Here is a 24,941-nt window from a genome sequence, read left to right on the forward strand (position 1 = left end):
GCCTTCTTGACTAGGAGTGGTACTTGAGTTCATGAATCATTCGAAGATTTCTGAAAATTGTACTTAATATAGAGAAAAGTTTATTTTGTGTTAATAGATAACTTTGTTCAGGGCACGGGAAGAAAGGTCTTCCGTCTAGCACGTTGTACTACATTCAGACTAACCTGTGTTTGCTTAACCTTTCTTCAAACAGAGAACTGGAGAGAAAAACGTTTGTTGACCCTTTGCGTTCTGTTACCACTGCGCCAGTGAAGAGTGAGCTAGAGCAGAGCAGAACACAGACAGCAAAGGAGAGCCATATGCACAGACATTATGCAGATCCAATGTTGAACCAGCTGCCAAGGCCACCACAGGAGACTGGGGAACGACTGAGCAAATACAAAGAAGAACACAGACGGATACTCCAAGAAAGTATTGAAGTTGCTCCTTTTACAGCTAAAATAAAGGCACTGGAGGGAGAGAGAGAGAACTACTCCAGGGTAACATCCTTATCTTCAAGTCCCAAAAGCCATTCAGTAAAATACGACAAAGACGCTGAACGTTCTGTGTCGGAACTGTATAAAATGAAACATTCAGTTCCGCAGAGTTTGCCACAGAGTAACTATTTCACTACCCTGTCTAACAGTGTAGTAAATGAACCACCAAGATCGTACCCATCAAAGGAAGCTTCAGGTGCATATGTTGATAAGCAAGCTAATTGTCCTTCAACAGCAGCTAGTCCCCAGGCTCTCCCCTCCTACATTTCTTCCCTTTCAAAACCTCCACCTTTAATTAAGCACCAACCAGAGAGCGAAGGCTCTACAAGCAAGATACCCGAGCAGCTTCCACAGTCGGTGCAGTCTCACTCTGTAAATTCTTTCAGAAGTGACAGCAGGAGCCCTACTCAGTTGTCAGTCTCATCTTCAAATACACTCCGGAGTATGCCTGCCTTGCATAGGGCCCCTGTGTTTCACCCTCCTGTGCACCAGAGCCTGGAGAAGAAGGAGAGCAGCTATAGCAGCCTTTCGCCTCCAACTCTAACCCCCGTTCAACCAGTTAATGCTGGTGGTGGCAAAGTACAGGAGTTGCAGAAACCGCCAACTTTAGTACCTGAGCCCAAGGAAGCCCAGACTGTTTACAAGGGCACTTCTGAGCAGAATTTATCAGAAATGTGGAAGTCTAATAATGCCCCAAATAATGAAAAAATAGATTGGCACAGTGAAAGAATGAGTGGAAAGTCGCAGTCCGCTACAGCATCTGTTATTGTGCGTCCTCCTTCTAGCACAAAATACGAGAATGTACCAGTAATGCAGTCTGCTTCCAAAGATCGAGTTAGTGAGAGATCTTCAGCTGTGACAAATCAAGCAGATTGCCTGAAAACAGCGGAAGCCAGGGAGACTGGAAGAGTCATCCTGCCAAATATGAACTCAGACAGTGCTCGCACACAGTATGAAAAGAAATTTCCAGCTGTCTCGCAAGGCAGCATTCCTCGTGCTGTCACCCCTACCACAACTATCATCTGCAGCACCAAAACGGATGTCACCGCATCAGCAGCAACGACGACCAGCGTGTCGAGCCGCGGGAGCTCTGAAGTGACCTACTCAGTGTCGAGCGCAGTATCGTGCGCGCCGCTGGAGTGCGCGGCCCCGAGAGCGGCCGGCCAGGCGGCAGCGCAGCCCCAGGAGTGCAGGGTCAGCACTTCAGCTCCGGTTGCATCCGCTGTTGGCAGCACAGGCAGCGCTGCTCAGCCCAGCTCGGGATTCTCCACCTCTACCGACTTTGTCCATTTGAAGAAGCACAAGGCAGCGTTGGCTGCAGCTCAGTTTAAAAGTAGTAACACCACTGAGACCGAGTCCAACTCTGTGAAAAATCAGACATTTTCAACCTCTCTCTCCCTAGACAGTGCTATCGTCTGTAATACAATAAACAAAGCGAACTCTGTAGGCAGTGGGCAGACTTCCCAGACGAGTCAGCCAAACTACCACACTAAACTGAAAAAGGCTTGGCTAACAAGGCATTCAGAGGAAGATAAAAACACTAATAAAAAAGAGAATTCAGGGAACAGTGTTTCAGAAATTATTAAGCCGTGTACTGTCAATTTAATAGCTTCTACATCAAATGATTTGCAAAATAACATAGATAGCAAAATCTTGGCAGATAAGTTTGTGAAGGAAGATAAGCACCCAAGGAGAAAAGGAAAACGAACTTACGAGTCTGGCTCTGAAAGTGGTGACTCTGATGAAAGTGAGAGCAAGTCAGAGCAAAGGACTAAACGGCAGCCCAAGCCAACTTACAAAAAGAAACAAAATGATTTGCAGAAAAAAAAGGGTGATACCGAGGAAGAAGTGAAACCAAATGGTGTTCTTAGCAGGAGCGCCAAAGAAAAAAGCAAGCTGAAGTTACAGAGCGGCAGTAACAGCAGTGAGTATATTAATCTGATTTGGAAGGCACAGAGGAGTGTGAAGTCCAACACTGTTAATCCTGGAGGGTTTGTCATGCACGATAGCTGGGAAAAGAGCTAAAAAGCATGCCTATGTAAATGAGTTGGTCCAGATTTATCTGTCTTGAGGCCATTTGAAATATCCTGGTGTAAGATACAGACCGTTTTGTATATCTGTGTTAACAGACTGGTTCTTGGCCTAAAAATAAGCAGTAAACAAACTGGTTTATGCTGTCCATCAGAATTGAGCAGGCTGGTGCATATAGTTGTGCCACTTGTATTGAGCTATATATATATATATGTTTGGGGTTTTTTTTGTTTTAAGATCTAATGCATTTATTTTTAGAGCACTGCTGGAGGGAAAGTTTCTCTGTTGTTGAACTCTAGTTCATTCTTTGATCAAAAAGCCAGAGGCAGTTCCTTGAGAGCCTGCTGCCACTCAGTTATGATTTGGTTAATTTAATGAAAGGTTTAAGGGAGAATCATTTCACACTCCTAACTAGCATGTGTACTACATGGTGTTAACGTCCCTCTTGTTTAAGGAATGAAAAAATCTAGGGAAATAAAAAATTCAATTTAAATGTAATACTGTAACATGTAGCAGTTTGTAACTAGATTAATCTGAAAAGAGAAACTGGTCTGCCAACATAAGGGATTTGATTTAAAAACTTGCCTTATTTTTTATTCCAATTTATTCTTTTCCAAGGACTCTTCTTTGTCTTTGGTCTGGTTAAGTATGAGAGTGTCTACCATTAAATTACTTCTTGTAAGAATTTTTAAGTACAGGTAGCAAGAAAATGAGCAATTCTGCCTGTAATTACATTCTGTGGCTTTTCACTGTCTGGTGTATAAAGTTACTCTTCTGGTATCTGAGAGCACTTGATGGCTGAATTCTGCTGTGTGCTGGAAGTGTTGTAGTCCATCTAAAGTACTCTGGATATTTGGTCCAGTGCTAATAGTATTACTTTTACTTTCTGCCTCAAGTAAAGGGAAGATCAAGGCAAACATGCCTGTAAAATCTTTTTCAGCTTCACTTCTTAAAGTAAACTGTAAATGCTTACACTTAACACGTTATGTGTTTATGACCTTTGTATTGTTGAAAAACATTTTTTAGTGGTAAATTTCTGCAAGAGAGCTGGTCAGAGATTTTTCTTTCAAAAAGAACTTTCCACAAAGTTTTACACAAAATCATAGTCAACCTTGAGGAGCTTTCAGGAAAGATGATGTTCCCTTGGAACAGCTGCCTGGGTTCTCTGTAGGTGGCTGGAGGTAAAAACTAACTTGTGCTTCAGGATCTGGGGCTCAGTGGTGGTTTTGCAGCATGGGTGGTACGTGGATTCTGCCAGGGTTGAAGAGTGCTTTGTCCTGGTGCCGTTTTGGAAAGCCCCGGGAGCTCGTGCGCTAGCCAGAGTGCTCAGAGCTCCAGGCTTTGAGGCTCCCTCCTGCAAAGCAAGGCATTTCACAGCCCTGCAAGTGCTGGGGGTCTTCCAAGTGTGCCTACCCACAGAGCTTGAAGTATAGCAGCTCCTAGATAACACCCGGGATCTCTTCTTCCAGGGCAGAAAACACTGGTCTGGAGTAGTAAACCTGTACTTGGGCCTTTTCTACTCCTGGTTTTAATCCAGTTACTGTCATGTCTTGGAGGAGTATGGAGTGTGGTTTCTAGGCCTCGAACTGAGGCATAGGCAGTCTGTCACTTGCAAAGTTTGTTCAAGTCGTCTCTGGCAACATACCAATCTGAGCCCAGGTACCAAGTCCACAGTTAGCACCCTGACCCCTTTATCATCCTACGTCAGATCCCTGTTAACAGGACATGAACTTTCAAGAGTAGTGCTAGATGAAATGAAATGACAGATACTTCTCTGTCTGCAGATAAGAGTGGTGCCACTTTTAAGACTCCTTAAAATGAAAGCTTGGTTAAGTAACAACAGGGTTCAGTTTCAAAACCTGTATGTGAAAATTGCACTTATTACCCAATAGACTTGCTCCTCATGTTACTTGATGTCAGATCTGCTGACTTCAGTATTGAAAATAGAATTACATTGCTCAGCCTTGCAAAGCCAACAAACCAGACGGAGTGTAAATGGATTCTGTGAATATAGCTGCTATTCTGTAGTCATATTTGTAACCTTCAAAAAATAAGTTTTGAGGGAGTTGGAGTTTGCTTTTGGGTAAGTTTTTATAAGCTCTGCTTTTAATTGTTAAATTGTGGCCTTTTTTGCCTACACCTTCACTTGAAACAGAGTTCCAGCTTAACTTTCATGCAGTATTGTGTGTCTTTGCTTTTTTTGTCAGAATGAGATTCTGGAGATGGTTATAGTAGAATACCTGTTGAATGATACACCTAATATAGAGGAAAATGTAGTGTCTTGGGAGCTTAGCAGGTATTTAACTGTGCTCCTGCCCTGTGTAAGTTTAATTGGTACCTTTGCTTTTTTAGCTTCAATGCTGACAGGCAGGCAAGTGGAAATAAAAATGAAATATGTTATTCAGGTAACAAATGTACCTGAAAAAAAGTTGAACGCTGACTATCTTGACTGTGATCTGTGAGTAAGCAGTGCCAGTGCCTCATCTGAAACTCTCCTTCCTTTTGCAGCTGGTATACCTCGCTCAGTGTTAAAAGATTGGCGCAAAGTAAAGAAGCTGAAGCAAACGGGAGAGTCCTTTTTGCAGGATGATTCTTGTTCTGAAATAGGACCAAATTTGCAAAAATGCAGAGAATGTAGGTTAATAAGAAGTAAGAAGGGAGAAGAACCAACTCACTCACCAGTGTTTTGTAGATTTTACTACTTTCGGCGGTAAGTACGACTAGTTTCCTGGTAATGTGGTGCTTCAGCTTTTAAGAATAATAACTGACAAAGGACTGGCATACTTGAAAGTATGTCTGATTTTTCTGGCTCAGTCAGTCAACCTGATAAAAGACAGCATCTAATTTAACAGTATTTACATTTGTATTTCTTTTGTGGATTGACTTCATCGCTGTTTAAAGCTTTATAGCAAAGACATCAGAACATCTGCCTGGTGTACTTTAGGCAAGCAGAAAAAACAGCACATCACCATTACACAGGTGTCTGACATTTGAAGTGGGATTTTCAAAAGGCAGGCTTCAGTTTTTATGGACAAGTTGTACAACCACAGAGTTGCACTTATTCGTAATTGTTCTTATGCCAGTATGTGGTGGGAATGTTGCTCGGAGTTTTCTGAGGACAGAGAGGAGTTGTGACCTCCTTTTTCACAATTAGCAGCCCATCAAGGAAAACTGAAAAGGAAGACAATTTCCTGGGGTGCAGTGTAGTGCACGTGGGTGCAGGAAGCACCAAGAAGGGGTAAAACAGCTTCAATTTGTGTATGGACTGTGCTGTCAATACTAATCCAACTTGTTTTCGACAAGAAACTGTTCCCTAAATGGGGTTTAATTTTTTTGTAATGACTCTTTAGTTACAAGACTTGGTAGATCTGTAGGAGTCATTTCAAGGTTGGACTGTGAATGCCTTCTCTGTAAGAATATTTGCTTCCTAATGTGGCAAAGTTGGAATTTTGGTTGGTTTTTTTCACTCTGTATAAAGGAGAGAACATAAAGGTTTGCCAACATTTAAAAAAACCAGTATAGAATTTAAAAACTTGGAATGTTTTGATTATATTGTGGTAAAATTTAAAGCTATTTAATTACTTTCATTGTAATTGAACACAATTTCATTGTGTTTAGATAGTAGGGCTTGAATTGCAAAAGAAGTTTACAATTCTGTTGGAAGTTGTTGTAGCTGAAAGTTGATAGTTTCATCTTGTTCGTTTGAATACATATCTAAATGTAATTTTTGGTACTTCTAAATTCAGGACTGTTTTGCTGGCATAAATTCCTTAACTGTTACAATCACATCTGTGTAATGACTTATCCTGTTTTGGATAGATGGAATAATTAATTGTTACTGCTTAAAAATAGGCTAAGTATAGCCAGTTAGTGGAACAGTACTGGGTAGGGTAACAGGAAAGCCTTTTAAAGGTCACAGCTTAGTGGTTACAAAAGTGTTATCTTCTGTTAGTGATTTGTTCTGCCTAGAAAAATATAAGTTTAGTGTTTGAACTCATGTTTTCCCAGTATGAGAGCAGTAGGATACAAAAATCTATAAAATATAAGTCAGTGACTGCTGTCACAGACATTCTGAAAACTGAAAGTGAGGAGTAGGTGGAACCAAACTTTGACCAAAATTAAAAAGAAAAAAAAGAATTTTTCTGTCTGCAATTTTAAAGGAGTAATAAATGCTAGAAGAGAGAATGACGAGTGAATGGAATGCAAAAAAGTTCCTAAAAGGTTAGTTTTAGTTTTCATGCTTGCTTATTGGTAATTTCAAAACTATTTTCATCAGTAGGATTTTTTTTTAAATTAAAAAATATTGTAGCATGATAAGGTAAAAAGAAAACTTTTGTGTTGTACGATTTAAACAGCAAGGTAAAGTAGCAAGTAAACTGGAGAAGTCACAGAGTGTAATACATGCAGTTAAACTATCTGTTTTCATTTTTAGGTTATCTTTTAGTAAGAATGGAGTGGTTAGGATAGATGGTTTCTCCTCTCCTGATCAATATGATGATGAAGCACTGAGTTTATGGACACATGAAAACTATGAAGATGATGAACTGGACCTAGAAACTTCAAAATACATTCTAGATATCATAGGGGATAAATTTTGTCAGTTGGTAACGTCTGAGAAAACAGCCATGTCCTGGGTGAAAAAAGACGGTAAGGAACTCTCAAAGCTCTCAAGCGTTCTGCAGTTTTTCTTGGGTGGCCATTGCTTCCTTTTGCGTAGCTCTCTTCCCCTGGCAGTTGGATTTTCCTAGGCTGTTTGGTAAGAAGGCATGCTGGGAAGGACCAGCCCAATCCCCTCCCTGTGGTGGCTGTGCTGGGCAGGGGCCGGGGCCAGGCTGCTGTTGGGTTTGGAGCAGTCTCCATTCCCAGCTTGGCCTCCAGCTCTCCAGCCAGAGCAGCCAGCTCCCAGCCAAGGCCTGTGGCGAGCCAGGTACTGACTGCTGCCAACAAATGGTGTGTTTCTGTGTCTCCTTCCCAAAACAAAGAGAAGAGCGGAGCAGCGTGGGCCCTGCAGAGCGTGTGCTGACACTGTCACCTCCTCCCCACCAACGCCACCATCCGTCCTTCTGGCCCACAGCAGATGGGCACAGGCTGGTGGCTCTGCTAATTCCAGGCTGTGTGAGGAGGAAGTGGGGCAGAAAACATGTACTACTAGCCAGCTCTCCTGAACAGGCAGCTCTCTCCTCTCCTGCCAGCTTCAACTGTCCAGCTCACTGGTTTGGCTGCCCTTGAGATCAAACATGTCCCCTGGGCAGCCACGTGAAAAACCCAGCTCTCTTGAGTGCATGGGGTTAAAAGTATGTGTTAAAAAAGTTCTTCGTACTTGCAGCAATACTTTTTCTGTATGACTTCAGTCTATGTTTTCTGAATGCTTTATTTCTTTATAATGTGTTGATAGTAGCATTGAAGGGGGATGCTGTGTAATGGAACTAAGGGGGTAGATGTTGATGGCCTGTTTATGGAGGATCACTTTCCTCCCCCAAAACCCAGTTGTGTCTGAGGGGAAACTTACGAATGCTTCATCTATAAAGACTATTCATTCTGTGCTTTGCATTTAAATTTCAGTCCTTTTATTCTGCTTATTTTGTATTTCAGCCAAAATTGCATGGAAGAGAGCAGTGAGAGGAGTCCGTGAGATGTGTGATGCATGTGAAGCCACATTATTTAACATTCATTGGGTCTGCCAAAAATGTGGATTTGTGGTCTGCCTAGATTGTTACAAAGCAAAGGAAAGGAAAAGTTCTAGAGGTCAGTTCTTTATGAACTAGAGTATTGTATAGGCTGTTTATTCTCATTTGTTTTAGAGCTGCTGATCCACTATAACTAACTGTCTTTCTGTAAAGTGTTAAATTACTGCTTGTGTGTATTGGTTTCTCTTGATCTTTTTCGCCTCCTTTTTTGTCAGTAGATGTAGAATCAGTCATTCAGAAAGCAACTGCTGTGGGGGCTATTGTAGCTCTTTGTCCACTTTTCAGTCTTTTTGTGTGGATTGTTGTGGATTGTTTGTGCCTTGCCCCTCAAGGTTAAATCTTGTTCTTCAGTTGTGAGACTGGTGCTCAGTCACACCTCCCTCTTTATGGTAACTCATTGCTGTTAAGACTTGCCTTGATTTGAATGCTTTCTGGGGTCCTCCCTTCAGAAGTGGCTTGTCATACTGACTTAAACATCCTGTTTTATAGTTTGATTATAAAAAAGAGATGGAGAAAAATACTTCAGGTAGTATCTAAAATGAATGTTAATAAAAGTTCCACAGTCCATAAGCCTACAGATACACGTGGTTTATCCTCTGCTCTAATGGAAATGTCTACTTTAGTCTGTAGGACGTGTAACGGGACTGACTTGCAAACCTCTGATTTCTGGGTGACCCAACTGGGTTGCAGTTGAAAGGAGGAATGGCTTGGAGGATTGATTTGGGCTTTGAGCCCTTGGCTGTGACACTGGTGTGCAGGCTGCTTGGTGGAATGCATTGCCTTCCCTGGGAGGCAGGCACTGTGCCCTGGCACAGTTCTGTGGTCAGATGCTGTGCCAGGAGCTGATTCCAGGATAATGCTGTTTAGAAAAGCAGTTCCATGTTTGTCATAGCCGCGTAATGTCCCAGATGTGAATCGTTAGTGAAAGAGCGTTTAACTGTTAGGTGGCAAAGCTTTGCCAAATGGAGACTCTCATCCGCTTTGTCCCTGGCTTGTGGTGACAAGCCTTCTACACTGAAGTTTTTAGGGAGCTAATGTCAGTATTTTCCTGCACTGAGAACAGTTGCTAATGCTTTAGTGCTGGAAGCTGCTTCAGCAGCTCTTCACTGGCTGAAGTCTGTGTACGCACACGTGTGTGCATCCATCTGACGTGGCTTGGGATATACGCCGAACATTATTTACCCTGGTGGGAACATGCAGTCAGAGGCTTTTTATAGTGTGTGGTAACCAGCCAGGAAAGTTTTAGTAAAATGTGTTAGAAGTTTGAAAAAGCAGTATAAAGAAGGAGGCTTCTCTTCAGTTTTCTGACAGGGAGGACTTTCTCCTTTCTGTTGATTGCAATTTTATGTGTGAAAGCAGAGGTACAACAGCTTCCCTCGCTGCGGCTTAATTTCTCATGATGCTGTGGGATTCATGTGAACTGTGTTGCTTCTTTGGCACTTTCTTAAAAAATGTTCAGAACCACCCACCCATCTATATAATAGGACTTTATATTACACCATTTTTCCTGGAACTGGTAGTTGTTTTTACAGTTGCTGAATGTAACAGAGAATCCCCTGGTTTTTCCCTGCTTCAGCAGGAATGTTAGAGCTCTAAATATTCCAGATTCAGATACTTATCAATGACTTCTCTTATTACTTTACTACATCAGTGAATGAATATGCAATCATTGTTATCTTCAGACAGTTCATGGCACCATCAAGTGGAATGCCATGTTATGACATTTCAGTGAGAAAATAGATTAAGTAGATACATGCTGTTTTGTTACCTTGATTTATGTTTGTGACCAGTTGGATATTTAGATATTGTAGGTGCTACAGAAATTACAAAATAGTTTATAAATCCAGTATTTATCTGAAAGAACATTTGGTACATTGTATACCTACTACAGTGTAGAAAAAATGCCTTAAGCGTGTTAAATGCTTCTGTTGGTGTGTTCCTTAGTTTAAATTGCCAGAGCTGAGCAAACTGGTAAAAGGCTTGGAAAGATGTCTTAAAATTAGCAGTTTAGTGGATAGGACACAAGACCAGGGATTGAGAGAGAAATTGCCTTTTCTGCCCCAAATCACATAGCAGGTTGGTGACCAGTTGCTTGGCCAGACATTTTTTACTCTCATTCTTCTTGTGTCTTTTCTTTACACCACAGATTTCGGGACAGTCTTCCTTAATCTTCATAGAAAGCCTCTCTCTCCTACCAGTTAGGCCCTCTCTTCTGGCACAAATGATTTTCAGCCAGTACATACAGACTTAGGGTTTCATGGTTGCTTTCATGTGATGTAAATCTGTGATGCAACTTCCCTCTCCTTTGTGCCATCAGTAACATGGGTGTAGCGGCAAGGTAGGTAGGCTGAATCAGACAGATGATTTGGTTAGAAGTTCGTCTTTTTGGCTTGTCTGACCAGCTCTGGTTGAAACCAGACGCTTGCAGTTGGAGCATGGATTGTGTCAAATTAGATGAACCATGCAATCACGGCCTAATTGTGTCTCTTTTCCATGGCAGGATTCATCAAGGGAGGCTCATGGCCTTAATGACAACTATAAAGGATTTCAGCCTATGTTAAATTGGTACCTCACTAAATGTGATAAAGGGAATATACTTTGAAATTTGGAGGTAATTGGCAAGGGCCTGTGTTACAGATGCAGCTATTTCAGATTTCAGTATTGTTAAAACTCTCTTTTCCTTACTGTGAAAAGTAGCTGTTGTATGCAAGTCAAGTCCTTGTCACGCAGGATACCTGGACAGAAGACTTAGTTTGTGCAGAGAAATATTTCTAACCAAAACCAGTCTGAAAGACCTCAGCTCTGTCTGTGTGCAACATAAGTGAAGTAAAACATTGGCAATGCTATTTTGCAGATAAGGAGTTGTATGCGTGGATGAAGTGTGTGAAGGGACAGCCTCATGATCACAAGCACCTGATGCCAACACAGATTATTCCAGGCTCTGGTAAGACCATATGTGAACAAGCAGAAGGTATTTTTTTCCCAGGTCCTTCTCTGAAGAGGGGCTAGAGTTGTTTCTTGAAACTTGTCATTTTCCATTTAAAAACCTGGGAATTGAGTTAAATCATTGCAAGGAGGTGAGTGGTTCTGGGCAGTTACCAGCACTGAGCACAGATGATAATGAGAGTAAGAGGAGTGTGCTGACAGATATATAAAGGGGTTTTGAGGACAGGCAGTGAAAAAATAGAGGGTCTTTCTTGTGATGGATTTGTACCTTTTCAGAGCAGAATAAAACAATCAGAATGTACTTAATAAATCTGACCTTAGCTGTTAAAATAAAATTTTTAAGTAAGTACCACTGAGGCAACAGATTTCTGGGGATTTGTTTTTCGCTGTTGTCTGTCCTACACCCAAAAAAAGAAAAGAAAGGTTTTGGTTTAGATGATTGAGCAAAATACAGTGAAGGAGCTCGTGATAATTGAAAAACTAAGCAGGAATCATAAAACCAGCTAGATTCAGAATTCTGCTTACAACCAAGTATGTTCTCTGAAGCAGTGCTGTTAGGTGTGGTGTAGTGGTTGTTAGCACAGAATTTCTGCCAGCATCTATACAGACCAGAAAATAGAAAACTGATGTGCTCTTAAACACACTAAGTGAATTCCCAGGTTATTTTAATCTGAAAATACAGAACCAGCCATTATTCTATGGGTTGTTGCATGTTAGTTCAGGTAGAAATGAAGGTTGGGTACATTCCATAACAAATTCAGATTGTGACATTCCCCATAACAGGTTCTAGACTGAAACTGGTTTTAATTTTAAATTGTGAAAGTGAACCACTCATCTGGAAACAGCACAGTGAAGACTGCCTACTTAACCTCAGTTTTATTCTTCTGTGCATACCCATTACCAAACAGCCTTCATTTATATGGTCACATACTAATTTTTTTGTCAAGACGTGGCTCACTTCAGTCTGTAGCTGATGGTTTTATTAAAGGAAGCAGTGAATACCCATTGAACAATGAGGAGCAAATAATTAATGGCTTGCCTAATATGTACCATGCAATGGGCATGCAGAGTGAAAGTTACCTTATTCAGAAGAGGAGTGTGCTGTTACTTGATTGAACGTGTCTCTGCACAAGCTTAAAGATAAACTGGGCAGTCATCTTAGAGTAGTTTCAAATGGTAAATTCAGCATTTTTAATAGTTCAGAACATCAGTGTGTGTGTGTTGTAAAGAGGGTCACAGAATTGATTGACAGCTACTGATGTTTTTCTTCTTAATTGTCTTCTAGTTTTGACAGATCTTTTAGATGCTATGCACAACATTAGAGAAAAATTTGAAATTAAATCCCATTGTCAGTGTTCCACAAAGCAGAGCACACAAGCTGCCAAGCTCCCTGCGATGAATGGTGTGTCTCAGGTGAGTCTAAAATGTGTGTTTATATTGCATCTTGTTCAAGTGTTTTGATCCTGGTGGATTTTTGTATTTAAATAGTACCAGTTGCATTTTAGTTTGCATATGTGGTGGTTAAATGCTGGCCATGTCTTTGAAATACATTAAAGTGAAGCTACGTAGTTAAAAATAAATTTGTTCTTTACAGGTTTTGCAGAATGTCCTTAACCACAGTAATAAAATTTCTCTGTGCATGCCTGAGTCTCAACAGCAGAATATTCCTCAAAAGTTGGAGACAAATGGTAACACAAGTCCAAGGAGTGATGTGAGCACAGACAGCAAGTTAACACCACCTGAATCCCAGTCCCCACTACATTGGTTGGCTGATCTTGCAGAGCAAAAAGCCAGAGAAGAAAAGAAAGGTATATCTTTGAAATCTTCATATCATGTCCATTACTTTGGGGGCACTACTGGTATGTAATTGAATTAATTAAAAAAAAACAACACCATTTGCTGTTCACAAAAAGAAAAGACAGTGTTCTTTTCTCTATGGGTTCCGACCTTCAAACTGCAGTGCCTTTCCCTGGTGGCATCAGAATCAGTCACCAGAAGATCCACCAGTGGAATATGTGTGTGCTGTGGGAGTATTTCCAGCTACAGCATCTCTCACTTGGGGCAAGGGACTCACTTGGCTGCATGTCTGAGATGCTGAGGAAGGCCTTTACTTGGTCATAGTGTTTGACTGTGTTTTGAAGGATGTAGTTCATCCTCTGGTGTGTTCCCAGGTGAATAAAGCACTAGTGCTGCACAGTCTGTTACCACCACTAGGAAATGCAGGATACTGGTACTGTTCTGTGTGTGCATTGTGGTAACAACAGTGTAAATTTGCAATGATTATTTTTATTTTAGAGAACAAAGAATGTCCGTCTGGAAAACAATTGAAGGAAGAGAAGGACCAGGATAATTTGGAATCCCCAAACTGTAAAAGCTCCCCTCCTGCATCCCAGAACAATGAGCAGGGCTCAACCTTACGAGATCTGTTAACTACAACAGCAGGCAAACTGCGTCTGGGTTCTACAGATGCTGGCATTGCTTTTGCTCCAGTTTACTCTACAGGAGCAGCAGTAAGTGTTTACAAGATGCACAGTTTTTTTCTCAGGATTTGAAAGTCTCTATCAATCTGTTTTGTCATGCTGTAGTTAGAGCAGTCTGATAGGTGTATTGCTTTAAATACTCATAGTTAAAACTTCATATGCACATACGCACATTTACATTTTATTTGATTTTATATATGGTGTTAAGTGATAAACATCAGAAATGTTAATCAGTTTCAAAAGGAGTTGCATTAAGTTGCTTCTACATTTTTTAAGCATAGATTTGTTTTCTAACAGAGTGGCAAGAGTGGAAGGACTATGCCGAACATTCTTGACGACATAATTGCTTCAGTAGTAGAAAACAAGATTCCACCAAATAGAGCACCAAAGATAAATGTAAAATCTGAAATAAAAGATGAGCCAAAGGATGATAAAAAAAGTATTCAGGATGACTGCAGTAAACGGTACAGTGATATCCAGTATTCATGGATCTGTGATAAGCACGTTCTGTGGCTCAGAGACCATAAAAACAGCAACAATTGGAAGCTCTTCAAAGAGTGCTGGAAGCAAGGAAGGGTAGGTATTGAGCAGGTCGGTCAGTGAAGTGACCTCAGCATGAGCTTGGGGAATTGTGTGTTAAAGGACAGAAATGCCTAACTCTGTTTGAAACTGGGGGCAAAAAAAGCTTGTCAGTTATGGCCCATAGATGAAGCTTGTGTAGTTAAACTTGAATTAACCACTAATAATAAGTAACACATTTCTGTTTTGAAGTTTCGGTTTCCAAAAAGAGTTGACACCTTTGGATATGAGTGTTCCTGGAGGAAGTGTTAGCAGCTCAGTAGGGCCAAGGTCTTCTGTGTGTGTTCCAGACACATTTGTATTCCAGTTCAGTTAAAGAATGTGTTTACTTGGGAAAGGATAAGTAATGATTTTAAAAAATTATTTTATTTTACTTTTTACAGCCTGTTTTGGTGTCTGGTATGCATAAGAAAATGAACTTCAGCCTGTGGAAAGCTGAGTCAATCAGTCTGGATTTTGGAAACCAGCAAGCTGATATCTTGAATTGCAAGGACAGTATCATTTCAAACACCAATGTCAAGGAGTTCTGGGATGGTTTTGAAGATGTTTCGAGTATGTTCCTTAAAATGTATTATGGTATTGAGTCTGAAGATGATCAGTGTTAGAAACTGCAGTTAAAAATTATCTTTATGGATCTTGAGTCTTTGAAGAAACTTTAAAAAGAAAGTTCTAGGTAATCTGTTTCCAGAGAACATGGTGGACACTTGAATTTTCCATGTCTGCAGAACTAAGCATGCACTATTATACTAGCTAGGTCTTACTGAGAAACCAGGCAATGTCCTTCTTACTTAACTAGCTGAGTTTGGTTTGTATCATTCTTGAGTCTCGAAATCAACCATCTCCTATTTTACGCGTGAAATTTTGATTCTTGGCAGGTTTAGAGTTAATTCTTATATATCAGTTGAATAAAGTAAAACACCTACAGTATATTAGTTTTTAGTTATTTCTATTTATTTACAGAACGGCAGAAAGTAAAAAATGGAGAAACAGCTCTACTAAAACTGAAGGACTGGCCTTCTGGGGAAGATTTCAAGGCTATGATGCCAGCAAGGTATTCTGAGTTTAATATTAGATGTTCTTAAGTCAATCTTAATGTTATTCTGTTTTCTCTTTCTACATAATGACACAAATTCAATTATATTCATCGTTTCTCCTCCAGATATGATGACTTACTAAAAAGTTTACCCTTGCCTGAGTATTGTAGTCCAGAAGGAAAACTAAACTTGGCTTCTCATCTGCCAGGATTTTTTGTCCGTCCAGATTTGGGACCCAGACTGTGCAGTGCATATGGTGAGTTTGTCCTACAAGTGCAGCAGTTGCTTCTTCCCATACACCTGTAGAATATCACATGTTACAATGCTTGATAGAAAGCTGAGCTTTCTTGAAGGATAGTTGCTCACTGAATGCAGGGAAATACTGACTGACTTGGGTATTAACAGTACGTGCTCCTGGGGCATGAGAGGTTATCTGCTTCTCCATTTCTTTCTGTCTTTTCTTATGCTATTACACTCTCCCGAAGCATATAAATGGTTAGCTGCTTCTCTACAGTGTTAAACTTGTCTTTAGTAATGCTCTGGGACACAAAACCTCATGAAATATTATCATGTTCCTAATTTTGGTCATAAATTATTCTCCTCATATTTCTCATAATTTATTTTGTGTGCTGTACACTCAAAAACCTGTTTAGAAAAGGTTGGTTCTCTCAGACACTTTCCATCTGTTCCTTCTTTTGCAAAGAATTTTGTTCAATTCTGTTTTACAAATAGTTGTAATAGAAACAAGAAATGAGTGCTAATTTGTGACACGATGGCTTTGATTTTAAAAGTTCTCCAAGTGTCCTGTGAAAGAAGCATATTAACAATAGTGATAATGGCATGGGTCTGAGAACTGCATCATTAATGCCACTCCAAGGTAACACTGCTCTAAGGCTCAGAGTTTCAGAATGTCCTTTGACTTAAGAATGTTCATTTTCACTTCTTAAAACTAAAATTATTTTTCCTCTTTGCTTGGGGGTTATTTTGATTAAGAACTGTGCTTACAGACAGATATAAAAGTGACAGATTTGATAACCTTTTGTATTCATTGTACCTGTATTCTGCCCTAAACAACCTGAAGGGTTGAGGAGGAATGGAACGTAGCAGTCAGGAAATGTCTCCGATGGTTCTGCTGAAATGTTTTGTTCTGACACAAATGCTGTGTAGGGACAGGTACCTGGGCTAAGAGAGAATCTCAAGGACTCTGTTAAAAAGTAGAGTTTTCTTGTTTAGCAGGTGAACCAAAACCATGTTTTTAATTTGTGTATCTCAGTGATGCTAAGTATGCTTCAGAAATTTCTTACCCCTTGTTGCATGTTCCGATTTTAATATGCAATGCAAACAACTGTTACCTTGTAACATAGGTGTGGCTGCTACTAAAGACCATGACATAGGAACCACAAATCTCCATATCGAAGTTTCTGATGTCGTGAACATCCTTGTTTACGTTGGCATAGCCAAAGGAAACGGAGTACTTTCCAAATCAGGTAACGTGAAGCTCACTCACTGTAAGAGGTGTGGATGGACTGAATGTTCTGCCCCTTCTAAAATTGATGCTGTTCTTGGCAAGGTGATGAAAGAGATCCACAAGAACTTGCTTACAGCTGGGAGATTCTTTGTTTCGAGGGTTTGCACGCACATTAGTTCTATATAAAATACACTGCAGTTCATGAATTATGAAATGATATTTCAGACTCTTTCCACTTTTTTTGCCATTACGTGTAATTGATGCAGTGTTCCTGTGCTGGGACTGGCATAGCTAATGGAATGCAGAGTGAAGGATTTCCTCTGGAAGCTGTGCTCGTTCTAACAATTATGTCAGGATGATGTATTTGCCAAACTGTCTGTTTATTCTGCTGCTTCTGGATGCACTGTACTTACTCTATTGAATTTGGGCTGTAATGTAATTTTTCAGCACTGGAGAGCTTAAATTGGTGTATGTTAGTCATCTCTAGGAGGTTTATTGCTTATGTGAAACAGTGTTTAAATCACTGAAATAGTTTTGTTTCTTTCCCCTTTTTCTTTTGTCCTCTTATTCCATAATCATCAAATGTAGATTTTGGGTGTGACTAATAGAGCTGCAGTAAGGTTTGCCTTTCATTTGCTTTGTTTTCACTTGTGTATGCACCGAGTTAATAGCAGCAAACTTGAGCATCCTGGAAGAGCTCTGGCTGCAATAATAGCATGCTAAACACTGCTTGTGCTGACTGCAGGAAAACACCTTTTTCATTTTCCATTTTTTTGGTACCAGCCCTGCTTGTTTATTTCAGGTAGGAGATTGTGTTCTGTCAAATTCAGGAAATGTGAAAAAATTTGAAAATTAAATATTTTTAAGGTATCCATGGCATGCATGTTCTAGTAAAGAGTTACAAACACTGAACAGAAAGATCACCTGGTAGCTTCTGTTGTATTCAGCAAACTTCTATCTGCTCAGTCTTGCACAAGAAATATGAAAAGAAGGTATTTAGTTTCAAAATTTTTCTCCTTCTCACACTTAAAGAATATTTTTGTTGAATCTTAGGAGTTTTGAAGAAGTTGGAGGAGGAAGATTTGGATGACCTTTTAAGGAAGCGGTTGAAAGACTCAAGTGAATTACCTGGTGCTTTATGGCACATTTATGCTGGCAAAGATGCTGACAAGATAAGAGAGTTTCTGCAAAAGGTTAGATTTATTACACATGATTTATAAATATAACCTAAGTAGTTGGTAAATCAAAGGGGGCTGGCAAAAATCACAAACCCCACCTCGATGTTAGAAAAGGGAGGAAAGCAAAATTATTTCCTTTATAGCACATAAATTATCTTGACCTGCTACACCACCAGCAAATAAAACATGTAACACACATACTCATTTTTAAGAGGGCTCAGGAGGGCGTGGAGATCTACTCACAAAAGATTTGTCGGATGAGGTTTTTCTGTCGCTGATCCATTATTATTGTATTATTGCTGCTGAATTTTTGGTGAATTGTCCTATGCCAAATCCCCTGACCTCACTACCCAGCAGCCACCGATCTTTCCCAGGACTCTGTCACATCAGTCAGCTCAAGGAACATGGCTGGGCTCTTGGTGAAGGTGGAAGCAGTGGGGTAACCTCTGCAAGGGCAGCAGACTTCCTTCAGCAGCATGTGATGAACAAGTTAGAGCCACATCAGAATCTTTCAGGTTGTTACCTAGGATGAATATCCTTCAATGGCATTAAATTCAGGGATAACCATCTTGGAAGCAGTTTTCTGTGCCTTGTCTTTAGCACGTTCTCGTGTTCTCAGAGGTGGCCTTGATGGCTGACACAGAAATACCAAAGTATCACTGAAGCGATTGCTCAAGGAGAAGTCTTTACTGTCCTCTTCTGTGGAGAGAGATCAGATGAGTTTCCACTGACTGCACCAAAGGGGTCTGTAGACAAACTTGAGGCCAGGGGCTCTTCTGTGAGCAGGGAAAGCCTAAGAAATTCAGCAGTGACGATTCTCTTGGACAATAAAGCAGTGTTTCTGTACCAGGGCAGCTGTCCTCCAGTGACTCAAACATTTGCTCTTTGACAGGCTGAACTGTGGGGAAAAATGAGCCCTGGTAAATAAAACAAAGCTAATTCCAGGAGATTGTGAATTATACAGCAAGACTTTTTTGTTCATTCAAAAAGGAGATGCTCATAAATTAGATGGTGGCTTTTCAGTTTGAAAAAGAGAGTTGTGAACGAAGTCATGAATGCAAAGGAATAGGTGGACATAAGGGAGTATTCAGCATTTCCTATCTCAGAGCACTTCTGAAACTGTTGTGGATAACTGTGAAACTATTTGAGCAGCAGGTTTAAAAGAGAAGCATTTAGGATGCTGTGTAAAGAAGTTTGTCATTTGCTACCACAGTTTGCCCTGGTATCCCGAATGAATTGCGTACCACTGGGTATTTTAGGAGCAGTGGTATTTGGGAAATACTGAATTGGAGATTAATTGATGGGTAAGCATTGGGACTGTTCTGCTGCTGATAAGATAAAAAATCTCAGTATCTTGTTAGAACAGTGGTAATACTCAAGGAGAGTTTCAAGCTCTGCATTACATAATTACATATATTTCATAAATAAAAGTAAAAAAAAAAAAAAATCTATGTTTTTAATGAGGTATTTGTTTCCTGACTCATGACAGGTGGATTAGGTCTGTGTTCTTTGTGTAATCACTTTTTTCTTTTTAGTGACTAGGATTGATTTAGTAGCAGTTGATTAGAGTAATATTTGTTCCCCTGTGGCTCACTTGATGAGAAATGGTTGTGGAATTCTATTTACTGATGTCAGGAAGTATTTTTATGTGTTCATCATTTTTTCCGAATACGTTCATAGGGTGGTAGGAAAGCAGCTTCTTATCCCAGCATGGTTGAGGTTGGAAGGGGCCCCTTGAGGTCCCTCTGTCCAGCCCTGTGCTCAAGCAGAGTCACCTGGAGCAGGTTTCCCAGGACTGTACAACCCTTGGCTTTATCTGTGGCATTTTCCTGAGCTAAGGTAGTGATGTTGCATGTCTGTGTCAAAACTGAAGGTTGTAAGCCTGGGCAATTGGCAGCATAGCAACTCCTGAGCTCAGATTTTATTTTCTGGATTAAAGAAGTCACACAGAGAGCATGTTGCTTATTAATAGATTATTGTGCTGAATTCTTTAAAGCTCTGCATTTTGGAGTGGGTGTGCTGCAAATGTCTTCAGTTCAGTAGACTTCCCAGATCCTTTGAGGTTGTTCTGAATCTCTAGCTAGAGTTCTTGTTTGGGTATTGAGAACTGAGTGACATTGCTTGCCAAGGTGGGTATACCTAAAATTTATCAGCAAAAGGTTCAGTTCTTTTGGAAATGACCTGGGATCTTTTCTGTACTTGCAGATAGCAAAGGAGCAAGGCCTAGAAGTTTTACCAGAGCATGATCCAATCCGTGATCAGAGTTGGTATGTGAACAAAAAACTTCGCCAAAGACTTTTTGAAGAATATGGAGTAAAAACCTGCACAGTTATTCAGTTCCTTGGTGATGCTATTATTTTACCAGCAGGAGCACTTCATCAGGTAATGAACCTTAGTTTAAAGACACAGGATTAAATAGCACAATTGCCGTAAAATAACTTTTTTCCAAAGATATGGATATATCTGTTCTCAATTACATTTTTTTTCTTAGTAGCTATTAGCATGTAGGAATGTAAAATAAGGTACATCTGCTGGTGTAGCTGACTAATGTACAGCAAATTGAATGCCTTTAGTATTAGTTCCTTTTTTGCTTTACAATTACAAATGAACAGACGATTATTAAGCATTGTTTTCCACTTTTCATTTCTGTAGGAAATTTCTAAACAAACTGAGTCTAGTTATGGCAGAGTCACGTTAGTAATTTTTGTCTTCTAAGCCAGAAGTTAATCTAACGGAGGAGGGGCAGGGAGAGCAACCTGAGCAGGTAAACACACCTGGATGTCAGGTGTCATTGTTTTTGTCTTCAGCCATAGGAGAATTGGCAGTGGGTATTCTGGTGTTCCTGTAACAGGTATTTGGTTGTTTTCCCATGCCACACTTAAGTTCCTTTTAACACACAAGATACATCAGTCACCAGGAGTCATCACTGTCTCTTCAGCAGCTTTCCTTATTGTGAGAAAGGGTGATACCACCTTTGCAGCAGCTGAGCTGATGTAAGCCATAGTTGGGTAAGAAGAGTACTGCCAGTGGGGCAGTTCTGGAGAAACAGGATGAATTTGTGTCAGTCAGCCTCAGTTGCCCCCTGGCACAAAGGGTTTGTTGCTGCCTTTAGGCCTTTTATTTTTTTTTTTTTCCTCACAGTCTGTAAAGTGCTGCTCCTTGGTGAAAACAGGAAAAAAGCTCAATTGTTAAGATGAGATTTTTGGGTCATTCTATATTTCTTCCTTTCTTCACTCCATTAACCTTTTCCTGCTTCAGCAGGAAAGGGAGCCTGCTGGTTTGCTGTCTTGGCAGCTGTCAAGCACCACTAATGAGGTCGCTGACTATCAAGGACTGAGGAGCATCCCCACCCTGCAGTTGGTTGTAAACAATCGTGCTGTTGAAAATCTCACTGATCTCCCCGTGGGTTCAAGCAAGGCCAAGCCTTTCTGAAGAAGGTGCTATTTGGTTTCCAGTCTGCAGATCAGCTTCCAGCTGTGAAAATGGCTCACCATGTCCCTGTGGCCAGGGCAGTGGGGCTTCCTCTGTGAAAAACTGACTGGGTTGTAGTGATGACAGGGGCTCTGTCTCTGAGTGTGTCTGTTGCTGGGGTATTGAAAGCCACCAGTACCTTACCCAGGCTAGGCTCCTCCTCATCCCACTGAGTTTCTGAATGGGTTTGACATGGTGGTATATAGCTCTGGATAGTCTGTGTGGATTTGTTTTCTGGCACAGGAAAGAAAAAACCCAGACAGCCCCAAACAGACCTGGGTGACCCAAATCTGGGGGGGGTAAGGGGGGTGGGTAGGTTGGCTTCCCCTGTTCTATGACTCAGGACTTGATGTTGTTTCACAGATATGGAGGAACATCTGACATTGCTGCTGTTCTTGGCTTCTGTTAGGCTAAAGCAGTTGGCACTCCCAGAGTCATGTATTGCATCCTCCAGCAGCCTTACTCTGATCCCTTGAAACAAGGGAGATACATCCCAGATGTCCAGAGTGGAAAGGGAACCCAGGGGAAATAACAAACGTACTGGGAAATTCGTTCTGTACAGCATATGCCATTATAAAAAGGCATACAGAATATAAAACATGGAACTAGTGGGACTGTTCCAGGCTTCCCTGCAGTTCATATGTTTAAGGACCAAAAATAAGACCACTCTTATCTTTATCTCCTTGGTTTTAAACTGCAGATTGTGTTTGAAGTGGTAATGTTCTAGCTTCTGGCACCAAGGAGTTAATAACATGGTGTTTTTAAACCTTAGTGGGTGAAGCTGAGAACCTTTTCATCTTCAGTAAGAAGTTCCTGTGAATCTGCCACGTAGGAGGAAATAAAAGCATCATGTTCTTTCATGTATGTGCATAGTGCTCTCTCTGCAGAGATGCATAAATACTGACCTTAGGGATCAGCACCAATACTTCAGAGATATAAAGCACGTTTAAAAACTGAAAAATAAGTCTGCACAAGAATACATACCACGTTAAAGGTACACATTAAGTGTTTCAGATTTATGTGCACATCATCAATCTTTTATTGTTAAAGCTGGGTGAGAGTTGATACTAAATTAGGTGGTAAATTAACATTTTTATTTGCTCATGATTAATGTTGTGGAGCAGAGGAAATCAGACTGAGTGCTGGATTTAGGGAGCATGGCTATCTGTGGTCACTGCCTAAGTGTAGTTCTGACACTTCCAGTCTGGAGCCAGTTAGGATTGTTGGCACACTGCTGCTTCTGATGTGCTGGTCTAGAATTTACTGCCCTAACATGGAGGAGGTTGTGCGTATTTCTTCTGTGTATTGTTTTTCCACCCGTGCCTGGTTCTATGGATTCATGTCTGGCTTTTAAAGTAACTTACTCTTAACATTTAATGGTAGCATAAAGCACTCCTCTTGCTTCTCAGGTTTCTTCCCCTCCCTGTGTACTTTCAGACAGCAGTCTCATCCTTCTTGGATGCAGCAGGCAAAGTCAGACTGTTCCCAGGTGGGATGGAAGGGAGAGCCTCTCCTGTGAGCTGTGACGGGCAGGGCAGCCTTGTCAGTTCCTCTTGTGGAGAGAATTGCTCCCTCGGGAGGAGAATCCAGAAATAGATACAGCATTGGACCGGTCACCTCTGCAGATGCTTCCCTGAATGCTCTGTGAGGGGCATGTCCTCCTTGGCTTGTACAGCTTGGGAGCTCAGCAGTCTCCCTGCCTTGCTTCCCTCCGTGGCATCTGTGACAGGGAGCCCTGAGCTCTCCTTGGAACTTCCCCAGCTAAAAAAGGGTATTGTACTGTTCTTTTGAAAGATTCACTCTTTGTGCTGCTCCACTGTGGGTCATGCTGTATCACAGACATCTGTAGGGATGGCCTCCCTGGTTTTAACTTGGTAGCTTCAAATTGGTAAAATATTTTCGCTAAGAATAAAAAGCTAGAAATACTGGAGTCAGTGATTGAAATGTGGTGTTCAGGCTCCCTGCAAAACTTGTTCATAGTGGAGCAAGTTATTATAATGTTGTTTTTTATAGTGGTATTATCTTGATTTAACAGCAGGATCATATATTGTAAAATAACATGCTTGGAGGCAATGCGACATCCTGGCGATGTTCCGATAAGGATGTAGGATAAAGGTCTGGGCGTTGCATATGCAGAGCTCTCAAGCTCAGCCTTGCAGGAAGTGGCTGATCCTGCAGCCCTCAGGATGGGTGGGTGGCCCCTTCCTCCCTGCCCACTCACCTTTCCCTGTCCCGGCCCAGGTCTGAGGCTTTTCCAGTGCTGCAGCCGCCTCCCGGGCCCTGCTGGAAAACCTCTGCTGTGTGTGGGCTGGGTGTGAAGCTGTTCTCAGTTCAGCTGGAAGTGGCACAGGCGTGGGAGTGCTGCACTCCTCGCCCCACAAACCTCAGGGGAATCGTTGCTAAACGTTTCTATGTGTGTGTGTCACTGCATCAGCTTGTATTATAAATATTATAAATAGAACTGCCTGGGGGCTGTCAGTGGGGCATTCCCATGTTAAGTATCAGACCAGCCGGGTAAAATCTGTCCCCGCAAACTTTCACACGGATAAGAACAGGCCCTGGAAGGGAGGGAAGAAAGCTTAAGGCACAGCAGAATGAAAGGTCTGAGGGAAACAAATGATACGGAGTCAGTAAAACCTTGTCTTAGTGAGAAGAAAGTGAACGAGTGGTGTGGGATTTGCATAGGCTGGCAAGGAAACCAAGGGCAGGTAGAGACTTGAAAGAATTGAGAAGCCTGTGAGGGAGGGGAGGGGGCTGGAGCTGCTGGCTGCACAATGCAGAGGCACTTCAGCCCAAGCTCTAGGAAATTCCCTTTGTGCTGGTGGGAGCCTCATGGTAGCACTTCTGCAGCTGCTGCCTTGCCCCTGGCTTTCTGTTGTTTGCAGATTGTGTGGCATCAACAAACCCTCCTTGTCTCCACAATTACTTCTGTTCTGATTAATTCTCAGGAGGGACCAGCACAACTTTGTCCTTGATGATGATGAGCCTGAAAAAACCCCATGTGCAACACAAATGCTGAGCTGGGAGTTACCCACTGGGATTTCAGCTGTAGGGGGGGGAACTGCTGTGTAAAATCAGACTTGGGCAAGGGTTTTGAAGAAGAAAGTAATTTTTAAATGAAGTCCCGTGCCTTCAACTGTGTAGACACCAGTGGTTTATGTGAATGTCAGGTACCATAATGGAAATTTTAGAGTATGCATTTAAAAACTCTAGATTTGGCTGAGTTTGACTTTAAAACATGGAGATCTCTGTCCAGAGCAGGGTGGGATGGGGTGTTTGCTGGGATGGCTGAGGCTCTGCCTTGCCACCCCCAGGCTTTGGGAATTCGAACTGATGTTACACGACTTCTGTGAGGAGCTGTTGAAGTTTGGGGAAAAGAGGTTTTTGACCTGCTGAATTACAAATTATAGTGTAATTGTAAGGGTTCAGGGGTGAAAACACAAATGTTTCTGAAGGGAACAAGCAGGAGTCGGTTGGGTCACAAGCAGGAAGCATTTTTCCTTTCCCCTGTCCTCCAGGTATGACCTGGGTGGCAGGAGATGTTGTCTGTTCCTCAGTAGTTATTGCATGCCAGTAAGAAGAAATGTTTAG

The 24,941-nt window shown here is 41.3% G+C and overlaps 1 protein-coding gene across 6 annotated transcripts in view; it reads left to right on the forward strand.

The window, feature by feature from the left end:
• JMJD1C (jumonji domain containing 1C) overlaps positions 1-24,941 on the forward strand; it is a 159,823-nt gene that overhangs the window by 133,001 nt on the left and 1,881 nt on the right. For all 6 annotated transcript variants that reach the window (XM_082285946.1, XM_082285949.1, XM_082285947.1 and 3 more), the window contains 15 exons: positions 194-2,400; positions 5,016-5,217; positions 6,940-7,154; positions 8,100-8,252; positions 11,049-11,138; positions 12,426-12,553; positions 12,735-12,948; positions 13,436-13,650; positions 13,918-14,196; positions 14,583-14,751; positions 15,160-15,250; positions 15,359-15,489; positions 16,598-16,720; positions 17,755-17,894; positions 20,085-20,261. In XM_082285946.1, coding sequence (XP_082142072.1) covers positions 194-2,400; positions 5,016-5,217; positions 6,940-7,154; positions 8,100-8,252; positions 11,049-11,138; positions 12,426-12,553; positions 12,735-12,948; positions 13,436-13,650; positions 13,918-14,196; positions 14,583-14,751; positions 15,160-15,250; positions 15,359-15,489; positions 16,598-16,720; positions 17,755-17,894; positions 20,085-20,261 — 4,534 coding nt within the window. The remainder of the gene's footprint in view (positions 1-193; positions 2,401-5,015; positions 5,218-6,939; positions 7,155-8,099; positions 8,253-11,048; positions 11,139-12,425; positions 12,554-12,734; positions 12,949-13,435; positions 13,651-13,917; positions 14,197-14,582; positions 14,752-15,159; positions 15,251-15,358; positions 15,490-16,597; positions 16,721-17,754; positions 17,895-20,084; positions 20,262-24,941) is intronic.

Source organism: Coloeus monedula (assembly GCF_965178545.1).
Source record: "Coloeus monedula genome assembly, chromosome: 8".
Taxonomy (NCBI): domain Eukaryota; kingdom Metazoa; phylum Chordata; class Aves; order Passeriformes; family Corvidae; genus Coloeus; species Coloeus monedula.